Source organism: Colias eurytheme, chromosome 15 (genome assembly GCF_061535395.1).
Source record: "Colias eurytheme isolate Ceu_HAF_F1 chromosome 15, ilColEury1 Martin Lab GWU primary, whole genome shotgun sequence".
In the NCBI taxonomy this organism is placed as follows: Eukaryota; Metazoa; Arthropoda; class Insecta; order Lepidoptera; family Pieridae; genus Colias; species Colias eurytheme.
Window position 1 is genome coordinate 7916286 of NC_142994.1, and position 24240 is coordinate 7940525.

Genomic DNA, 24240 nt, shown 5'->3' on the forward strand with positions numbered 1-24240 from the left:
TATTTTATGTTTTGTGAGATGTAATTATTTAATATTGAAAATAATAATTTATTTAAAGGCGAAGTATGTTTCTATACCAACATGTTATTAATCTCTGTACTGTTAAATACGATTTCTGAGGTGTTAGAAATTTATTATTGATCGCTCTAATATATACGTGAAAACCTTATGAAAACTTTTAAAAATTTGTAGTTAGCATACCTAAATATTTTCACTGACAATTTCTGTCTCTACGAATTGATATAGGTATATGATCTTCTAACTTATGACGAAAGCCTTACTATACATTCCACTTGTATTTATAAATGCCTTCAAAATGTCTATTTACTCTTGTAATGTAAACGATGAAAATGATCGTCAATGAGGATGTGTATAGAGCTCGAATATTGATAATTGTTGTATTCAAAGAATGTTGGACCAAACTTGTAAGCTCTCATGAATTTAATCAAACGACATAATTTGATTGTATAAATTAGGATTATGGGTATTTCTCAGTATATTAATTGATGTCATATCAAAGCCTTTTTTGTTAGAAGGTTATTTAAACAATTTTATATGAATTTTACTAAAATTATATTTCCACTGATTTGTTATTCCCCAATGATTTGGTCAAGATAAAAGTGTTCAACAATCAAATAATGTCGTTTGATGTTAAACAAGTGAATTATATAAATATTTGTAAATAGTCGGACCCTATTGCTATTTCTATACATACAAGCTACAATGACTCTCTTGATATGTTTATTTCTCATTATACCTACTTTATATTTTTCCAAACTCTAAAGCGAATATATTATGTGTGAATACGTGTTGTTATCATTTATTAATGATCCCTCTTTATATGCGTTCTAGAGCTCGATCTCTAACATATATATTAGGTTCCATATGACTTACCTTGACTTATTTTCCTGTGTCCCCTAGCTGGGGCAAAGGGCATCCACAGTGGTTCAACCCAGGTTCCATATACTTAATCTAAATCCTATGATGGTAAGAGAAGTAAATATCAAACTTAACCTGTAACTTTTAGAACTAACTTTCAGGATTTCATATCAGTTTTATGTGTTACTTTCGAAAAATACAGTGACCTAATATACACTTACACCCATAGAATCCCACGTATATAGACTCGTAGAATGTGTAAACACAAATTCTATATTACCATAGAACAATGTATGTATTTGGTTGTAGAAATATACTAGCTACAACTATACAGCAATAGTTCATTATGTAACACTAGTATTGCAAGTCTTATTCAAATGCTCATAAATGCAAACTTCAATATATTTATATCTATTTGTCGACTCCATTGTATTTTACTCGTGCGCTATTTTCTATTGTGCCCATCGCAGAAACATTGTAGGGATTTCTAAAGCAATTACAATGGGCATTACTCTAAGTGGTAGTTTTGGTGAGCTTTCTGCATTGTACCTACGTTAGTTGTTAGCTAAATACTTGCATAGAATTGGTTTTCTTCATGTATTCGCTGGACAAAGAAAGTATTGTTTAAAGAAAAGATTTCGCAGTCAAAATAAACGACACATACTTTAAAAGCTTTATTATTGCTACAACACACAATACACGAAAAAATCTTAAAATATGTTACGGCAGTTGTCAATGTGTTACACTAATGGTACCTAACATCAAACATGTAGGTACAGTTCTTACGTACATAGAAAAGTAATTCAAACATTAAATTGAAAAACCAAAACTACAAAGCACTCAGCTATAGATAATTTACTGACACAAAGCTTCGATATCAACAACATACCTTTCTATATCTTCTATAACATCTTTTCTTCTACCGAACTACATATACTTATTTTGCTATTTTATTTTTCAACGTTTTGCTCGTCTATTTTTTATTTTTATTTCCATCGTTAGAAATCGATCATATTTCTGCACGTAGGGTAGGTATTCCCTAAAAAGCTCAAACTCGATTGATGGGATTGTCGCTCCAAGCGAAGTCGTCGTCAGTGAAAGCATAGATCATCCAATAGAAAAGATTGAGCAAAGCGAACGAGGCGGGAAATAAGACGCGGGCCGCCTTGTCGATGTGGGACACGCTGTTTATGTGACCGCGATTACCTGGGAATAAAATCATTATGATACTATTTAATATTTATCGTGATTAGCTTTTGTTTCGCTTATAAATTAAATATAAAAACATGCAATAAATACGTATTAATCCAGGGTATCAAGTTTCCAAACCATATTCAGATCAGATCAGAGATAAGCAAAATTTTGTTATGCTGAAATAAAGAATTTCATTGCGCGGTGCGCCGGCTTATATTCTCACCTATTTACCTTGAAAAACATCCCTATTATCTTCTTATCTAACTTGTACATATCGATAGTATTTTGCAGAAGGTGAAATAACTTTACCTGCTTCCCTTTGCCTCTGCCTTCTATAATTATCATCACCCGCCAAGCAGTACAAAACCTGTCGCCACTTGGGAACCCGGTTTTCTGTCTGCGTCATCCGCTCCATCGTCAGACGCACTGATGGTTGCTCCTCTTGAGGCTGTGGTAGGTCACTCTCTGAACTGTTGCTTTGTGCTTGGAATGATAGACTCTGGAATATAAATGGGTTGAAGGGATAGTTTAGTTTAAAAATATATACCTAGAGACATGTGGATTGTGGGTATAATACCTACATGGATAAGGTCTTATTCTGAGTAGGTACCTACTTCTGAAAATGAAGCTACGTAAGTTATTTTGTGAATATGTAGTACTTATAAATATTAATGATGTCAAGGTTTATTCCCTAAATGAAAATGTGGATCGTTGGATGTGGATGTCTTTAAAAAAAAATGAATAGGAACGGAAATGTACTTTAAAGCAAGTAGATATAAGTACATAGCTGAAAAAACAAACTTCCATGGCCCACGTTTGATGTGCCCCTAGCATTTTTACAGGAAGCAAATAACCGTTCAATGGTAATATAATTATGTGTTCCCCAATCCTTTTTTCATAAACGGGATAAAAGCTTTTAAACGATATAACTCAATCATTCGACCTTTTTTGAAATATGAAATATTGATTCACGCTCTTCGCAAAACATTAATGTTCACGCTGTTATAAAAAAAAAACAGCAAAGAAAAGCAGTAGTTTATGATTTATCTTAAAACTATAGTTTTTAATAGCACATTTTTAAGTTTAATAATAGCACACTGCGTGTTGGATCCGTGTCTCCACGTATGCCTTCCAAAGTACCGGGTTCCTTTCTTATGATGGTACCCGAGTATTATGGAAGTGAGGCACAGATAATAAAATACTATATCTACTATAGTAGTGAGCAAAGCTTTGGATAACTTACGAAGTTATTAGCAGAACGGCCGGAGCTCCGCCGCCTCGCAGCGAGCTGCCGGGCCGCGTAAGCGTCTCCGCCCACTTCTTCGATTAATTCCTCCCATTCCGAATCGTCGATTACTATTTCACCGGAGCCCACCTAGAAGTGATTGCTATGACTAGGACGTTTCGTTCATAGTTTGGTTGAAATTACATTTCGCGTAGGTACAAATGGAAGAAAGCCAGAAAACATACCTACCTATTTATTGGAAAAAACAACGATGTTTAAGAAGTTTGGTCAAAATATGTACCTACGTCTCTGTGCAGACAAAAATCTTAAAAAATAAATTATTCACCAAATATGATGAAGTATTAAGAAAGTTAAATATTACATGTCCTACTTGTTACTATTAGGTATACCTATATCACAAGCAAATCACAAGTCATCGTAAGAAAATATCGACAAAATAGACAATAAATAAAAATGAATAGGTACCTTAGTGAAATAATGTACTCCAGCGAATTCCAGCAACGTAGCGATACAATAGAAGAAGCTCATCAATAAGAACCAATCTAGGGCAGTTGCGTAACGCACTTTCGGGAGATCGGTCCTTGAATCTAGACTTATTGTGGACAGAGTCAACACAGTGGTTATTCCCAGACCGACTCGATCAGAAGTTGCCTGGAACAAATGTTAATTAAAAAAAAACGCCAACACATTTTCCTAAATTACACCGTACTTAGCTGAAAACTAATTTTCGCCAAACAAGATGAAAAAACTGTATTACTATTTACCACAGACATATATTCTTTACAAACAAAAAAAAAAAGAAACAAAATGAATACCTATTGATTCAGTTGTTCCAGAGATACCAAAAACACTAGCACAGACACGTCGAACTTATAGGTAAACCCCGTGTTTTTGCATCGGGGTTTAAAAATCATAAGCCATACGTTCATAAGCTACCATATTCCGTGTTGATTCTCACCTCTCGATGTATCCAAAACGACACCCATGAGAGCACAACGATCAGTATGCACGGCACGTACACTTGAATGAGAAAATATCCCGTGTGCCGCTGAAGATTAAACGACACCTGGAGCACCGAGAAGTCACCTGCACGTAATATTCAGATGTTATTGCGACATTAACATTGCTCAGATTTATGTGGCCATTTTGTAATCATGTCCTGTCATGGTAGAGGGGCTATGGAGCTTTAGATTAATTTTAAGTCCATACTTATTAGAATAAGGTAAATGGCCAAAATTCTGTTCCTGGAATTTGGTTATTTTATAGTCATGAAAATACGGAGGCGGATTCTAAGTACACGAAAGTATTTTTACATCAAGCATAAGCAAAGTAAATAATATTTCGACGCACTCAGAAGGTAATTGTGAGCACTTTTGGCAAATCTGTATCTTTACGAAGCGTAAAAGCCGATTCGTGTCATCGGCGACGATGAACGCCTCAAATACATTTTCTTCATATTTGTATTTCGTTGGGGAACTTATTCAATAAAATTTTCCCTTGAAAGCGTGCTAACAGTGACGGATATATAGAAAGCCAGATTTAGTAAAATTGCCCATTTTAAATCTACCTACTAAGTTATAGAATCATGAACATGATTAACATGATGATAAAGTTCATGTTTTTCAAAAAAAAAAAACGTTATTTAAAGGACGGAATAATTTATTAACACAAATAGTAAATATTTAAAAATTTAATATAACTTAAGATGAACATTGAACGTCTTATCACGTCTTATACACTACAATAGCTACTGTTTAAATAAACCGTGATCCTTCTTGTTAATTGACGTGAAAAGGAGCACTTCAAGCTTACAAGATACACCAAATATTATTATGTATTAGGTTTAACATTAAACAAATATTCAAACACGCTACGAAACCACATAGTAAAATAAAGCACATTGAATACCTGTTAAATAGATTTTGATACGATAAAATACTTTGAAACTGTGAAAATATTGTTTTATTCAGTTAAAATTTTGCATATTTGAAGGCAAGTGTGCGGAATCACATTATACCGTAAGCGGAAAACGTTCGCCAACCAAGCCTCGTGATTAGTGAGAGCGTAAGCTATTATGAGAAGAGGAAACCGATATCGGAATTTAAAGCTCTATGAAAATGATTTTCATACTTGGAGTATTTTTGGATCATTCTCTTCGTTTCGTTGGTTAAATGTTTCATGAGAATTAAAATATGGTGTGATTTATGAACGAAATTTGAATTAGTATAGTGATAGAAATAACAAGATACCTACTTATATCTATGTTTATAGGTATGGAAAACTTAAATAAAAGTCTTAAAAGTGGATTTCAATAAAATATTAAAAAAAAAATATTGTATCAATATTTTTAAAAAGCCCCTGTTTAAATAGCAAATGATTGCCAGGGTCCATATTACTAATGGAGACCACGTAGGTAAATAAAATTTTAAAAGTAGCACTTGCCGTTCTAGTTGTATGGTTTCAATTGTGCCTACAACTTCTTGCCTAGTTATTATCGATTAATGTAGGACCTCAGGGAAAACTTACTAATTAATAAGCAATTCTCTGAGATTAATGATGGCAAATATATGGACCTTCCTTATTTATTTAGGTACGTGTTTATGTGTTGTAATAATCGACATCATTTGGACTTACGATATTTTTCTGCTCTGTACATTAACACTCAATATTTTCTCTATACCTAGCTGTTAATATGAAATTAAGTCACGGATAATAAATGTAACAAGCTCATTATTTACGCTACAAGTCGGAGTAAAACTAACAATATAGATAAAGTGGATTAAAACTTATACAAAATCTAGTTTTCTTACCTTCTCGTCTTGTGAATGTAAAGTTTCTATAAGGAAAACTTATGAGGTCGAATTGAGAAAGAGTCATTCCCGGGACAAAGTTGACGCTCTGTGAGTTCTGCCACTGGTACACTAATTGCTGATTTGAATACGCATCTGAAGAATTCAATTATTTCATTAAGAATTTTTTATACGAAGAATAATATACAATAATGTAAAAAATGCTTAATGATATAATTTAAGATTTAGTTTACAATAAGGGATGTAGGTATGTGTTTACAAAAAAAGCGATTGCTCTTAGGAAGTTGAGATACGTCTTTATAAAGTAAAAGTATTGGTTATCGTTTACCAGTTTATATAAAAAAATAAGAGAAAATTATTTGAATAAATCCATGCAAAAATATATCCTTATTATTTCGATGTAAACCGATATCGTACCGCATAGGTATTCTGTTGTTGTGAAAACGGATTCCGTCCGCTCCGATAACTCTTTCCGTGGATCGGCGATTATAAAAATCGATAGGGTTTGAATACTCACAGCTTCCAAGGATAAGCGGACATGACTGACGGTCCATCGGGAAATTACGCAGCTCCATTGGACACTTGGCCTTAATCGTCAATCTGTTGGAACAAAATCTTAGCAGAGAACTAGATAGTTGGATACATTTTGTAAAAGTATGAATAATTAGGACGAAATAGTTGTGCTCGAAATATAAATTTACTACTTTTAACAATTGAAATAAAATAGCTAAATAACAGTAGGTACTCATTTGCCCATTTATCTAATAAAACATCAAACGGAAGTGTAAAATAATTGATCGTAATAGGGTAGAAATAATAAAGTTTTATTAGTAATTAATTATATTCGCTCGTAAAGCAATCAGCTGTGAAATCTTAGAAGGAGCATTCTTCACGCTGCCAATTAAAATCACGGACTTTGTTGTAAGCGACGATAAAATTAATGAACCGTCTAGCATGAGACAATTATTCAAAATTTTTAATTCCTAACTTTTCCCATCGTAATTTCTTTGCAAGAGAATGCGAAAGTTATAATAAATTCTGTTTTAATAACTTACCTCATCGAATAGAGAATGTCCCCATGTTGACTGATTCGCAATAACTTATTTGGAACAGTTATTGTGTGGACATAGGAATGTTTCCCGTTATAGAAATAGGTGTCCGGTCGCCAGATTCTCTCCAGCATTTTGATGGACAAGGACAGTGATCGTATTGGACCGAAAAATGACAAGCGCGTGTCCCTCCAGTACTGACGAAAGTAACAATCCATTGAATAATCCTATAAAAACATTGTGTCGGTATAGTTATTTATTGGCATCGAAAATTATTATTATCTACGTAGATATTATCATTATCTATATTTATTAATGTAGAGCATTATTATAAGTATACGGTTAATTTTATTTAACGAGACTAAAATGAAAACTTACCATATCAAGTTCAGAAACTGGTCCCATGCTACGTATTAAAATATTGGTTTGAACCACTGTTGGATATCCTAAAAAATAAAAAAAGATACCTTCTCATAATTTGTTGATACATTTTATTTATAAAATATTAATTTCCCAATACTTTAACTACAATAGACAGTTTTCATATGCTTTGTTTAAGTACAAACGACGAAATAGTTTCTTACTTATATTACTGTGAATATTTGTTAATTTAAAAATCTACTACCTTTCCCATGTGTTGGTAGCTGAGATTTTTCATAGTTCTTCAACAGATTTTCCAAAACCACCGTAATATTTTTCGAGACGGCATCATTGATGCTTCGCTTATGGTTTACTTTCCATGCGTCACTTGTGTTGAATTCATCATAGCTGGTATTGAAGTAGTTTATAAGGATATCATCAGGTACATCATGCCATAGCGTGCTTGTGTTATCGCTAAGATTTTTGGCAGTTACAGAGAATATTGTTGGAGTGGCTTGCTCTGTAGTGCTGTCGTGGGACTCCAAGGATGTCAGCGATATTGGAAATGTTCCATTTTTAGTTGTCAAGTAGACGGCTCCTTTCGCATCAACTTTCGTACTGTTATGAGGGAACGTAAAATTTAATATTAGTTCTCATGGACAATGTTGGATTTTGTGTTTTATTATTCGTTTAAATTTATTTATATGTATGTACCTTCAGGAATTCATGTGCCACATTAAAAAGAAATTATACCGATTTATGAATTGGGAATACTCCGTGATAAAAAGTAGCTAAGTTTTAAACTGTTCGAACAGACAAACTTCAACAAAAATGCATATCTTTGTCTTTGAGATTGTAAAGTTAATTTATCTGCAAAGATTTGTAAGATCATCAATCAAATCTGGAGCTCTCCTGCGTAGATTTCGTCTGTCATGTTCCGTTGATTTGGCCCTTGGTAACAATAAAAGTAACGTTCCAATCTCATTTAAGCTTCGAAAACAGTCACGGATTTACGATAGCAATATGAAAACGTCAATAGTAACGACCTACGAGTTCTTACTGATTATATTGTGATGCGATCAAATAATGTATGATTCCTGTGTGAAGGTTTGCTTTAGTCATGCCGTCGCGTTCGTATAATATTTATACAACGGGTTTTTAAAGCGGCATACCATTTTCAAATAAAAAATGTGATGTATTTGAAAAAGTATATAAATTAAAAATCAAAATCAAACATGCCTTTAACTATCCATTGGTAAAAAATCCCTTGCACACCTTGGCAACGGTCCATACTGGTCTGTTTTATTTCGGATTATGTTAAAAAGTTCTTCTTGATATTGCCACAATTCCGAGGGTCGCTGCGTTGTATTTATTCATGGGAAAAATCTACCCTTTACATTTGTACGAATGCTTTCTTGAAAAATTTGCAGTGATACCTACTGTAGTTTCATTTTAATTTAATCGCGAAACACAGAAATATCTGTGTAAAAATTACCTTGTGCTTTTTTTCTTATTTATTACAACAGACAAATTAAACGTAAAGGATAATAAATTTAAATTTGGTAGTAGATTCCAACACAAATGTTTAATTTATGTTAACATGAACAGCTGTAAAGGTCTTAAAATATTTCCACTTAATATCATCAAGATGTAATACTGAGTAGGTAGGTCGTGTAGCTGAAGACGTTCATCGATGTTCCAATTCTCATAATTCTAATTGGACCCTGACACGCTACGATTGCTCCTCATACTATGAATCGACGTGATTGCTTGCTCTATATTTTATATCTTACAAGTACACTTGCTATTCAAATTATATCATCTTATTTTCGGAAGTAGGTATCCTCAGCAATCGATTTGTTGATGACAGATCATTAATCGAATTGAAGAGTTTTTTAGTAAGTGCTGTTTGCTTGAAATTTTTTATAATCACGCTCGAAATGAAAACTTACTACGTACTTACCTGCGATGGAATACTTTTCAGATCATAAGGGTATCGTCATGCTTCTAGAAAAAAGAGAACAAATACCTATGGGCTACAATAATAAAGATATAGCTCTAAATCAAAATACATTTCGATAAACCTATATTCTATAACCAATCTCATAAACTTCGCACCATTTTTATCGTACGTGAATTATGTTGCTTCTATCGCATCGGTCAGACACATTGACACATTGAGCTGTAATTAACATTTTTACAATGTTTATTGTTTTGGACCGGCCCTAAGTGGTTTTTAACATCAATGAAAAATGTAAAGATGTATTTTTTCGCAATGTCCTCGAAGGCTGAGCATCTACTTACGGTTTTAAGTGCTCTCTTAAGCGAGTTTTGCTGAAAATACCGAATTCTTTTTTATCGAAAAAGTGTACATAAAGTGTATCACGTCGTAAGCGTGTTGAAGACCTATAACTAAAGTGTACATAGTTATCTTGCAAAACTATATATTATGTAGTCATAAGTAACTATTAAAAAACGTATTCGTGAAATGTGCATGCAAACTACACAGACCTTACTTAATTAAATATTCATTCATCGAATCTTAATTTTCAAATATTTTCTTTACAACAAACACAATGCTTTCAACACAAAGCCATTAAGAATTTGCAACAAAAATGATGGTCGCATTTTCGATCAAATGCTCTAATACGTGTGATGGATAAGTTAAATGAGTTCGAATAATCTCGGCTCTCGAAGTTTCTATTGTAAAATCATATCAAGTCCAACCGAAGTGAGTTTATTCATCATCATTTCTGATTCAGTAATCAATTATACTAGACCGCTCTATGCTGCACCGAGAGTTTCAAACAAAACATTTGTATTTTGAATTTTATTGAATTTTAAGGAGATTAAAATTTACAATAGAATTTGCTTTTCAGGAATGGAATGTTGTTGTATTTTTTCGTATTTTTATAACTTGAAAAATAGTCTAAAATATTCATTTATCTACATATTAATACACTTTTAGATTTGAAAAAAGTTTCTTTTATTTTGAAAGAGGAAGAATGATCCACAAAAAATGCATATTTAATATGGACAATGACGTAGTTATCGTATATTATAAAACTCAATATTCGTTAATACTTAATAGAGATCCGATCTTGATTCGGAGTTAAAAGGAGCAAAGCTCATGTCTTATAATTTCACTAAAAGAACACGAGAAAACTTTTTGTAAGTTCGTTGGAGTCCTAAAGAGCCGTGATAAATACCACCGGCTTCTACTAAATCTGTGGCAACTTAACAACTTAATCTATTTTTAGGGGGAAAGTTGTATGAACGGAAACTTTTTGTATCGAATCTTAAATGCATGTACAGATTTTATCACCGATGGTCAATCATATATGTGGTTATGTAATATGTTATGCACATGTTATAAGATTTGAATATTGAATATTGATTTATAGTTATGTCTTTAACTTAGTGTTTAATAGAAAATAACACTTTATACATTGTGATAGTAATAACTTAAAAGCGTTATTTATTACAATAAGATCAATGTTGTTTAGATAGATGATATATATAGGTACATAAAACTACCTATTTGCAAACCTGTACAATGTACATGCGGTTTGAGCCTTTGTATATAATATAAAAAAAATAAATAAGGTAATAGAGTTTATAATATCCCTGCGTTGGCATATGCCGGCTTTGTATATAAATTATAAATTAAAATATCATCACGAATTCTCCGTTCCCTTCCCATTTTTTGCACAGAATATTTTACGTGCATTATTATCAAATGGATCCGATACATTATTTTCAGTTGAGAGAAGTGACAAAGCCGTTATTTTGTACCTCTATTGCAAGAACCTCTCTCAGCCGTAAGCACTCTTTACTTTTCACTCTTTACTCATCGGAGTACGCAATTTGTCAACTTGTTTTTCGATAAAGGCTTGACATTGCGGTCTATATACATCGTTTTGATGACCTTGACTGATTTTTGTTATAAAAAACTAGCCTCTTACCTTAAAATTCTAACTGAAACTAAAAGTACTCATAATCTATGCAACTTTATGCTTAACTCTGACTAGTAAGGAGATTATCTATACAAATATTATAAAGAGGAAAGGTTTGATTTTTTGTTTGTTTGTTTGTATGAATTGAATAGGCTCCGAAACTACTTGGCAGATTTGAAAAATTCTTTCACTGTTGGAAAGCTACATCATTTCTGAGTGACATAGGCTAGGTTTTATCCCGGAAATCCCACGGGAACGGGAACTATGCGGGTTTTTTTTTTGAAAACGCGGGCGAAGCCGCAGGCGGAAAGCTAGTCCATTATAAATGTATAGACATTACGTTGATTACGTACCTAGTACAATTTTTACAATATATTAGGCTAACGGTAAGAATCCGACATAACCCTTGGCTCCATCCCCGGGGGCCGTGGGTATCTTTCGAAGATTTCCCCACTATATAAAAAAAAAAAAAAAAAAAAAAAAAAAAAAAAAGGCTTGTTTTAGCCTGGAGATGGAGTTTAATTACAGGCTAGATAAATAACTCAATAGAATAAAATTATTTTTTAAACAAGCCCAGTTATGTGTAATACCGTATTGTGAGTTAATTCCTCCAAACATATAAGTTTCAGAAAAATAAAATTGACCATAATTTGTTTGGAAGTATATTCTCAAAACACAGAAACAGAGTTAATTAGTAGGTAATGGGAAACTCAGCTATCGTGCTGATACAAGTTTCTCATTTTAAAGGTCAATTTTACCATCAGATATTTAGACACAACGGAGCATCCCTTAGCGATGGGTTATTGTTACTTTTACTTAATGGAATTTCTTAACCAAACGAAAGACCCATTATTGAAGGGAGCCTGCGCATTAATCGAATACTAGTCTAATTTTCTTGTGCTAATATTATTTTCACGTAACTAATTAAAACTGTTTGTTATCTTGCTACTTTATAAACAAAAACAGAAAATATAAAGTAAATTATTTATTAACAATTTGATACGTTTTCGGCTTAATTGAATATTTATGAACAATTTAAGAAAACCGTCACAGAATTTCCGGGATTTCTGTTGCCGTCGGCTGTTCTTAAAGGACCTTTTTTAAATCCCAAATTCAGTGTTTTATCCCATATATTGATCGATCTCATTAATTCGCGGAACATCAACATGAAGAGCTACTATAAAGTCATATATAAAGACTAAAATATTACTTATAAGGAAAACAATATTAATTGTTTGAACGCTTCGATTTTCGTCTGATAATGTCCGGGGATCAGATAAAACGCAGAGATGTCCTATAAGGACTACAGCACTAGGAACTGGTGGGGCCACACTTTGAAACTGTTCTAGGATATATCCAAATGCCATCAAAGCATGTCCAAAATACGGTAGGAATGACTCCAAAATCAAATCCAAATCGAACATTTGTCTGAGTCATGTGATGTGTTTATTCCATCGCCGGTATTGAATCACGAAACCTGTACATTATTTATAGTCATACATGGGTTTTGGTGACATATCAATTTGAGGCGACATCCTTTTGAGAATTTGCTCGTGACAAAAACGTAAATGGGTAGATATTCCATTAATGTAATCCTTCTTATATCGAAGTTAAAGAAGTTATTGATATCTTAGTCTGCACAGTTTGTTATTGGTAATCAAAATTTGTCTAAACACAACATAGCTTGCATTATTTTTGATTCCAACCACAACGATGATTTCGTGGCAGTGGCATTTTACAATGGTTAAATTTGCGTTGGAAACAAGTTTATGTAGTGTTTTAATTCATTTCATGTTTTTTAAATTTTAATGAAATATACATGTTGTTTTATTATGTATTGTTCAAGTACTATAATTACATAATAATTTATACAGTGACCTACCGTACAAATAAAATATTGACATCTATATCTTGACATAATGGCATTTGGTAATACCAGTCACTAAATATAACTAAAATCACAGCTTATTTGCTAAAATGCTTATTATCTATGAATAACAATAAAATACATGATACAGTGATGATACATGTGATTTTGATAGAAAATAAAAGTTGGCCTAAGATTGGTGTACGTTGGTATTGTTAATTGCTCTTCACCTCATACAATTTCAAATAACGCTGCTACAATTTGCGTCCGAATGGCATAAAACTTAAACGGTTAGGACGGAATAGAGTAATTTTCCCAAGGGAAATAAAACCAATAATCACTTGCTTTGATAATTTTAAGCATTGTGGTAAACCCGAGTGATAAAAATAAATAAGTCCAATTTCAAAAAGAATGAAAACAAAGGTTACAATTATAAGCATCTTGTTGTATTCAGCTTGGGACCCTGAAAGTATTCACAGCGTCTCCGTAGTTATACGTGTTGTGCATAAACCTTTGTGTTGCAATCTTGACGAAACTAGGAGAAAAAATATAAAATGTTTTGTATTCCATCTCTTTCATAGCCCGTCTTCATCGGTACAGAAATATTATTCTAAATTGGACTCTTACACGGATGGAATGCGGGAGACCACCTGGGGAAGGTAATCACTTTTAGGCCTTAAATGTAGAGTTACCTCTTTCAACTTATTGTACCTAAGTATTATTTAACTATAGTTGTGTAAGTAGTGACTAGAGTGAATATATTGTCTAAATAGTAGAATATTAGTCTTATTTACATCTTAATCTTATTGAGGTCTTACAGGCTTGATGATAAAAGAACAATTACAACATAATAATCTAAATTTTGGAATGTTTGCAAATACAGGAGACTGACGCTGTAAAGATGGTCAAAGGCAATTTTTTTAATAGATATCTCGTTAGTGTTCTCAGTTACGAGGCTGTTTTAATAAGTATTTATAGAACTTGTTGTTTATAAGATTGATAGAGGTTGTCATATTTTGTGTCAAGTAGAAAAATAGCATCTGGTGGAGAAACCATCACTCATGGAAAGATAATTTACAAGTCGGACCGTGTCCTCTATTTGTTGCGCTTATGGCGGGTGCTCTAATATATATAAAGTTTTAAATTAAAATAATTTAATTTAACATAAAAAAGTCAAAAAAAATTAAATGTTTGCTATTTTATTAGTTTTTATCAAGTAGATTAAGATTATAAGCTTGAACTTGTACACTATGACTTTGTACAATGTGATATTTCGCAATTCTTCCGTCGTACCTAAACAGGCGGTTTTAGATTAAATTGATTTTACACTGGTCCTATAAGGGTCCTATCCTATCATTGTATATGCTATAGATCTATGAGAGGAATGGAATATAGTGTTCTTTTACTCTTTCCTTTTTTTTGCTTTTTTGCCTAAGTTACGTAGAGCCATAAGCCAATAGATAATTAATTTATGTGCAAACTCCAGCATGATACATTTGTGTATATTTTAATTAAAGGGGATTAAAAATTATAAAAAAAAAGACGATTCTTTATCGGTGAGGACATAACACTATCAAAGAAACTGTATAAAATATAAATGGATGTGTGGACATAAACTTCTTTTTTCGTATTTTGTGCGCTACATTAATCACAAGCAGAGTTCAATAATGAATTGGAAAATGGTCGTTGACATTGACTGTCATCTTCGCTCGATAATTGGCAGTGTGTCAAGTTACTACCCTTGCGCCTTGTGATGATGCTTTGCTTATCAGATAATGTGTCGGTCGCCCAAGAGCGTGCTAGCATAATCGTGTATACTTATTCGATTTTAAATTATAACGTATATTTATTTGCCAATTGAACTTGTATTTATAGAACAGGAAAAACTAATAAATTCAGATGCAATATACAATAACGCTACTACAATGGTTTTTTTGATAAACCTATAGATTTGCAGATATCTGTTGCTCTTTCAAGCAAAATTTCCTAACAGGAAGAGCAAAGCAAGCGTAATAATGAGCAAAGGTTATTAATAATATTAAAGAAATAACCAATTCTGCTTAATTAATTATGACTAAGTATAGCTTGTATTCTATATAAAAAAGTAAAAAAATCCTCCTAAAACCCACAAAACTAACTAATAATAAAACAAAATCAACATTTTACTACAATAAAACATGAAGATATGCGGTTAAAAGCTATTTAATTCATAATATGTATTTCAATTTCTTTAAGTAGATTGCATTGCAGGTAAGTAATAAGTACGCCAAGCAAGTTTTTCGGTATTATTCGCTTTCGAGACGAAAGTTGTTGTTTTCGATTTGTATTTTAAATGAGTTTGTTAAGCCTCTTCGTTTTGTGAAACTAGATCGAGGAATAGTGCATACGGGAGATTATAAAAACTTTGTAAGAGCATGTTTTCCAAATCGCGGCGTCTTGGTTTTATATTTTTATGTATACAGTATCAAATATGAATTAAGGTTTCTTATTGATTTTATTATAAGTTTTAATGACTACTGTTTTCTATATGCAATTAAATGCTGGATCATACATTTGTTATATTGTGTTCTTATGGAGTGGTTTAAATTGTTTTAGCTAATTGAGAACTCGAGCTTTAAAAAATTTGAATTCAATTACAGCGACGACTTGGGACAGTTAAAATTAAATTGAAGAAACTTTTTGTGTCTATGACGAAATAAAATGTATTTCGACTTCGGAAATATATAGCAGCCTGTGACTTTACTCGCATAGTATCTAGGTTATAAGTAGGCACATAGTTTCTTTTTCTACTACAATCAAGCTCCGCCCTACAATTTGAATTGTTTAGGTAAGCATTAGACATAAACATGACACTTACATAATTGTAATATTACAATTATAAACTTCAAATTTTTTGTTCAGGAATTTATGAATAAATAAAACACATACATTTCTTTAAATATCACATTTCTAAAGAATGTCATAAAATTGTTCCATAAATCTAAGTTTCCAAGAGCTGTTACGGAACATTTCGTCATAAAAACTTCTTCTTTAGCTATATGGTAATACAGCATTTTCTAATACAATACGTGACCCAAAACGCTTAATTTCATTTATATGAATTCATCATAAAAAGCTTTATAACGAATGCCTGGGTCGGTTATTGAAAATATTTATAATTTTTTGTGTATCCTGTAGGCATAATTAAATAAGATCGCCTTTGAAGAAAGATACTTTCTGAAAATTCGTCACGTTGATGTCACAAGCGTTCAAAAGAAGCTCATAAATTTCAATACTCTTTAAATGTATAGGGTTGGAGCCCTTGAAAGGTTCTTCAATAGACATCGAGAGTGCGATAAGCGCAAGGGATGTGATTTGCTCGCGGGCAAAAGATAGCGAACATTTTATTGAATTCCTATGCAACACTCCTCATCCCGTACTTGTGTAAGATATAAACTCATGAGAATGTTGTACAAGGCAGTTGTAAAGAACATATAAAGTCATATAAGTACTATAAGTTTACTAACAATACAACTTTACGCATCGACATTGTTGTGATAAGTGAGATTCTTAATTAAGCACAATGCACATAGTACATAAATAAGTTTTCTAGCATACCTATTTGTATTCAAATTCAACAGAGCATAAATAAATCTATAATTTTTAATTCTTGATACCCATTTAAATTGAATTTGGCACACTTTCATGGTAGAATATCCTGGTTGGCGGACATCATGGTCGGAGAACATCCGCTTAGTATTTCAATAACGCTCCATCCTAATCTATCAGTGTATGCGAGCTTAGTTCCGTTCCACAGACTACAGACTACAATGAACGATCGGACACCATTTCGTACTCCAACTTTGCACTCATAGTAATGGGTAATAAAAGTTTGCTTAGTTGTACAATTCATCATGTGCGTTATTGATTTTATAGCGCGTAAATGGTTGCGCTTTTCAACAATTTTACAGTCTATAATTTACTGTTATCGATCAACGTGTAATTTGTTAAAGTATGTGGTTGCTACATTACATTTATCGTTATTTTTTGCTATAACTATTCAGTATCAGGAAAAAATAATTCGAATATCATATTTAAGCATCGGATATCAATTATATACCTATCACAAGTTAAATTACATGATAAAAGCAACGAGGCATAAATGAATTCCTATCTTACATGACACAAAATATTATATAGGCATGAAACATGCGTAAGAACAAATTCCTCAAGCATTGAATTCCGATATTACTTATTGGATTTGCAGAGCCCATCACACTCTATCAGTCACCACACTATTCTTATTAATATTGGAATTTAATATTATACGGCAGAACATTTTGTTGCCACGGTGTAGATCTGGTCACATGGGTATGATTTTGAAGCATGAATATGTGCATATTTCCCCGGTTTTTGAACAAATGTTTAAAATGTAAAGTTGTTGATCAAAGTCTCTACATCACACAATGTTAAAGAATGAATAGAACGCGAAACAAGTCAATAACTGCGTTAAAAACAACCGACTTCAAACTTGCACTTGCAACATTTACAAATACAGACAAAAATGCTCATAAAATAAAAACTACTGGGCCTATCCGAATAAAATTTTTATGGGACCAATTCGACACCATCCCGCATCGAACAAAAAAAGAATCACGTAAATCGGTTCAGAAACCACGGAGTAATCGGTGTACATACATAAAAAAAAAAAAAAACATACCGGCCGAATTGATAACCTCCTCCTTTTTTTTGAAGTCGGTTAAAAATGATTCAGAACTAAAATAATAATGATTTTGAATCTACAATTTTTTTTACAATATGTACTTAATTTTGTTTGTTAATAACAAATTATTTAATGTCTTCATGTTTCATGCTGCAATACGTAAATCATCGTAGGTAATTATTCATTTTCTCTCCCAACGAATATTCGAATATACCATATTTTTTTGGCAAGCAAAACTTTGTCCCTGTATTCAGTAATGCAATTTATTAAGAGGAAATTGGGGAAAGTAATAAAATGTGGTTAAATTGCAAAACGGAACCGCAGTCCAGCGCACCCGCAAGATCCGCCGTGTTGGAGGGCAGTTTTGCTTTGATGTCTTGTAAAGAAAGTGGTTTTAACTGAACTCAGGGAATTCGTTACGACTTATGAATACGGTATATTTAATGTTTTATATAATATTTTTCGATATCTACATATTTTATACTGACCAGACGTGGATTTCTTTAAAAATAATTCAGCTCTTATATTGAATCCTCAAAGTTATTTTTTTTTCAAAACAATCAATTTAATTTCGTTGATTATTCCAAATATTTAATCTATAAACAAATTATGTACCTATTAAATCTAGTTTCAGAATATTTATCATATTTTAACCGAGTCTCTAACTCTCTACGTTACATGCTATAGCGGTCTTTTGTGCTTTGTGTTACGAAGATTGTGAACTATGCTTCTTAGAGCAAATCCTTCAAATTCCATTATTGTTATATTACAAGAGAAATGCAATTATAAAACAAAGAGAGTTTTTTAATTATTATTATTTTTTACATTATGTGCCTATTCGAATATTTTAACTGCAACACATAAACCGTTTTGTTTAAAATAAAACAAAATAATTATATCTTCTAATAAACAAAAGCCATTCCTAACATCACAAACACAATAAAGAATAATAAAATACTTATTATTCCAATATACATTACAAAACCAACTCAATGTCACGATTCCATTATTCTCTCGTATAAGAAAACTTGATACGAAAAAGTAATACGATATCTACATTTTAAATACAACAAACGAAGAAATGCGAAGATGTCAAACAGGAACGTCTGACGAGGGTTACCTTTGTACCGAGTACGTAGAGCTATTTATTAAAAGTACGCAAATTAAAAGACGAACCTTGACTATTTTCATAACAACAATATTTAGCCTATATTAAATGACGGTTGCAATTAACGCTGCCGCTGGCAATTAAAAAGTTACAGATATTTAAACTGTGAAAAACTTACCCAACAAAGATGATAACTGCTAGTAGTAAAGGCCGGATCGTCATGACGGTTTTTCGAAAATTAACTTTCACACGAAACAAACGCGTGGTAGTTATTTATTTCAATTTGCGCGTGTATGGAGCTTTGAAACTACGAGATATTGGACGTCTTGTTGATGTTCGCGCCCTCGGAGCCTGTCTCGAGTGTAAGAGATTTACAATAATACGCATGCGCTAACAATCTTTCTATGAAAATCACCATCGTTATCGTAAACTTTGTAAAACAATTTACAGCAATGTTAATTGTGAAAAAAAGAAATAAATTGTCATAAGTCATAACTTTACAAAAAATTAACGTAATTTTACTGGTCTTTTAAATTTTCGGAGCTTTATTAATTATAAATTATATTTTTAACATTTTATTAGTAGAGTTAACGTTAGATTTTTAACGTGTTGAAAAAAATGCCACCAAAAAAGTTAAAGACCGTCTTAAAATTACCGTCATATTGAGCATCTTGGCCGTGAATTTTGATGAACTCCGTCTATTGAAACAGAGAGAAATTTCATAACTTACCTATGTATGAATATTCTCGTCATCTTAAAGTAGGTAGTATTTGACATACTATGAACTAAAGAAGATGACTCGTTATGCGGAATGTTTAGCAGCGTATTATTTTCGGATTTAATATTCGCAACTTTTTTTTTAACTAGTTTTGCGGACTTATTTTATAAAAAGTTTTATATTAGTACCATTTATAAGTTTTTATAAAACCTATTCATGCGATTCTACGTCCACATGTTGGTATTATAATATCTATGATACTCATGTATTTTTTTAAATAAGCCTAGAATAATCATGAGCTGCATAATTTACAACAGTTAAGTAAAATAAAACTAGAAGTAAAGAAAAATTTCAATGGAAAACAGTTGACTTATGACCTTAATATCTGCATTAGTAACAGAAATTTACGTATTTTGATGAATTCATATACAATCATTATAATATGAAAGCTTTAAGCGTACCAAGTGTTTTCAAAGACCACATTTCCAAAATTGGTTCACTATATTATGATGGATAAATTTTGCATGTATTTGTTGTATTTTTCAAGTAAGTATTGATTTCAACGAAGCGAACAGAGACAAAATCATGGCTCTGTCTTGAATGAAACAATGGCTGACAAATGACGGAGTCCCGAGAGCTTAGCTGATTGCCACTGAGATCATAGTGCATCTCTAATTTTACATCTTAATAGATAGAACTTAACATTCAAAGGCTTGCTACTTTCTTTTGAAATAAGGATTTATAATATATTTATAGATGCTGAAATAAAATGAAATGAACATATTAAATAATGATGCATATTACATATTATCTTATCATTATTAATTTAAATACTATGTTATAGGTAATTGTAATGCAAAATAATATAATTTGAAACAAGTATGTTATTTTTATAACAATAAATATATGTATTTATTTTTATTTATGTGTAATATATACATGTGAGCTTTTAAATACAAAGTTAGCATAATATCTATATTTATGTATATTTCGCTTAATATTTTAATTGAACTTGTAAGATTTATTGACGTCGTAAAAATGTGCTACAATGGTGTGACGTCATACCAAGTGCGAGCATCATTCACTTTTAAAATCGTCCGTGTCGTCCTTAATAAATTGAGTTTACAGCAGATTTGAGGATTGATTAAAATGCAAATTTCATCATGCTTAGCTCAAGCGGAATTTCAATTATCGTGTCGTTCAAACGTACTTTTCTCTTTACAGAAATAATGATAAAATTTACTTTGGAGATTTAAATGATTCGCTTTTGACAATTATTGTAAATTGTTATAACAATTTTGCTACAGTGTAATGTTTCTTGATTGATTTAAAATGCGCAAAGTAAACTATAATAGAAAGAAGCAAAACGTTTTGGCCTGATCGCTTCTAGACTTTGAATAGTGGAATTTGATTTTAAATGTAATATTAATATTAAAGAGTTTAGTAGTTCTAAATTTAAAACTTATATAAAAAATGTACTAGTTCGGAGAGCGTAGGTCGTAGACAGAGAAACTCTGTCTACGGCGTAGGTACTACAGTATTCAGGAATATATGGACGATAAAAACCCATGGAGGGTTGTCGCGTAAAAACCACAGGACAGTTCTTTGACATATTATGATATATGTATTATGTTGTTAGATATAAGTTACATATTATGTAATATTGACATGATTTTTTTTTAAAAGAGCAACTATATGGAGTTTCTTGCCGATTCTTCTCCATAGATACTGCTTTCCGAATCGGTGGTAAATATTAAAAATACCTACTTATGTAATGACGATTCGAAAGTGCTACTAAATAGTAGTCTAATTGAATAAATGAATGTTTGAGTTTGAGTTTGAATGAACACCTATCCGTACATATACTGGAAGTATGATAGAGCTAAATAGTTCACGAGTCAAACATTTTGTGAGCGTGTTTAGCTTTGAGGAGAAACAATGAAGGCAGTTTAAATGACCACATTATCTTGAGTTGGCGTCCCGCTGTTAACTCTGTGTAGATAATCTTGTATATATCCGGTACTTTGCCGTTATTTAGAGTTAACGCTTTATTGTTAAATTATGTAAATAACAGTAATTTTTGGTTTTTGAAATTACGTTTTCTATTATTGAAAACGGAGATACTCGATATCTACTAGCTATACTAGGTGTCTAGAACTTACTTTGTAACTATATTTAATTTTCATATTTTTTTTTTAATAACAACGTCAATAGCATAATAGCAATAATAAATGTCTTATGGTTACTTCAAAATTCTTGATAGATCTTATACTTAACTTTAGTGAACGTTTCAGGACCAATTTCCTGTCGGTCCAGACTTAGGTAAATGTATGAGCTCATGATAAAAACGCTGATGAAATGTCTACACATTAAAATTAATGAGATCCCTGGAGACGTTTCTTCATTATATGTTTTATGATTTCATATAAGTAGGTATTTATAGAAAAGATTATGAATTATTATATTAAAAAATATTCAGTTAATAATAGTCCCGATATTACATATTACTAATATTCTTCTGATAAATACATAAGGAAAAACACGTAGGTATTAAAATCGAAAATCTTTTAGTTCAAGTGACTCTGTAGACATGTTACTTTATGAATTAGAAACACTTAATTGTTGGAAATCCGTTAAAATATAAGTAATCTATACTAATATTATAAAGCTGAAGAGTTTGTTTGTTTGTTTGAACGCGCTAATCTCGGGAACTAATTGTTCGATTTGAAAAATTCTTTCGCTGTTAGATAGCCCATTTATCGAGGAAGGTTATAGGCTATATATCATCAAGCTACGAGTGCTACGACCAACAGGAGTGGAGCCACGGGGGTGAAACCGCGCGCAGCAGCTAGTAGTTTTATATATGGGAAAATAATTAGTTATCGTTAGTAATTATACGCTACTTAAAACTATATCCACAGTCCACACCATCCATAATATTATATTATGTCTGAAATAAATTGAATAATGGAGTATTATAAATTTAAGTTTCATTTCAATTAGAACATGAAATTTACATACTGGTCTGTGAAATTTGTGAGTATAATGAGAACGAATCCTCTCTTATAAAACATACTAATTCTATGCTTGGCCCGTGTTTTACTGGAAGGAGTGGAATGAAGAAAAAACCACTACATCTGAGTAATTATTTTTATGCAGATTTATACATCGAATAAAAATATAGGTATAAAATAAATATTGTCGAAATAATATAAGCTTCTGTGTGGAGATTTGAAATAGGATAATAACATCGTATTAAATCCTAACGTCTTGGCTGGAAAAGATGAGATCAAACGAAGTGAAAGTATCTCCGATGAAATGTGACAAATACTCGAGATATTCATATATAAATCCTCCTCTGTGTATTGTGATCTAGTTGAAATTCGTTCGGTATTTCAATATTTTTCGAATAAAATTGAAAAGCACTGCTACGTCTTCGATACTTTGTGGTTTACATCACCAGTTGCTAGACACGCAAATGAAGCGTCTCTGACTGAATCTTTTGAAAGTACTGTTATTATTTTTAAAAATATTCATGGAAATACTATATTTTAAATTTAATAAAAAAACGTGATACGTTTTTATTATCAAAAAACATAATCTACCATGCATAAATGACCTTATAATTATAATAATAGATATATACGGATTCATTTTATCATGAAATATTATATTTTTCGTCTTATTGAAAGCCAATAAAAGCAAAACTAGTTTAATCATTTTTAATATTATAAATTGAGCGGTTGTCAGGTGGATTTCCTATTGATGGAAGATTTCCTTCCTCGGTTTTAATACAAAAATTTAATTTTGGGCAGTCTTTTTATTTTTTAATTTATTAGGTATGTAAAAGCATTCCTAAACTGTGCCATCTATAAGCCGCGAAAATTATCCGAAAAGCAAACTAAGATGATATCACATAGCAAAGTACACACACTATCGAGTGCATTGCAAGCTGACAGCTGCTAAGCAGCGACATTTTGCGCTAGTGCGAATAAATGTTGCGTTGCAGAGTTGTAGGAGTGATATGAATGTCGCTTGATTATAATATTTAGTGAATTTCGTGTAAATTATGTATGTGCGATATTAGTAATAAACCTACATTTTTTTATGAATATACTATCACGATTCGCAAAACTTATAGAATGTTTAATACATATCTATTTAATTTTTAATATATTCAGTGTTCAATCTCTTTCTCCCGTATTTCCAAACAATAAAAGGAGGGAAATCCAAAGTTCGCGAAACTTAGCCATAGTCACGGGGTGGCGCAGGCGCGACGGCACTCCGCGCGCCACGGCCGCCGCGGTCGCCTGCCTGCATCGCAACGCACTAGCGAACTTTACGCGTTTGT

General features: G+C 31.9%; 1 protein-coding gene across 1 annotated transcript in view; it reads right to left on the reverse strand.

Annotated features, from left to right (window-relative positions):
• Nucleotides 1-1919: 1919 nt before the first annotated feature.
• LOC149902460 (gamma-aminobutyric acid receptor subunit alpha-2) overlaps nt 1920-24240 on the reverse strand; it is a 53361-nt gene continuing 31040 nt past the window's right edge. The window contains exons 2-11 of the mRNA XM_090110031.1: nt 7804-8156; nt 7557-7624; nt 7185-7405; nt 6647-6729; nt 6130-6264; nt 4278-4405; nt 3785-3970; nt 3317-3448; nt 2383-2572; nt 1920-2085 (exon numbers count right to left, since the gene is read on the reverse strand). Of these exons, the coding sequence (XP_089966157.1) occupies nt 1928-2085; nt 2383-2572; nt 3317-3448; nt 3785-3970; nt 4278-4405; nt 6130-6264; nt 6647-6729; nt 7185-7405; nt 7557-7624; nt 7804-8156 (1654 nt within the window). The 3' untranslated portion in view covers nt 1920-1927. The remainder of the gene's footprint in view (nt 2086-2382; nt 2573-3316; nt 3449-3784; nt 3971-4277; nt 4406-6129; nt 6265-6646; nt 6730-7184; nt 7406-7556; nt 7625-7803; nt 8157-24240) is intronic.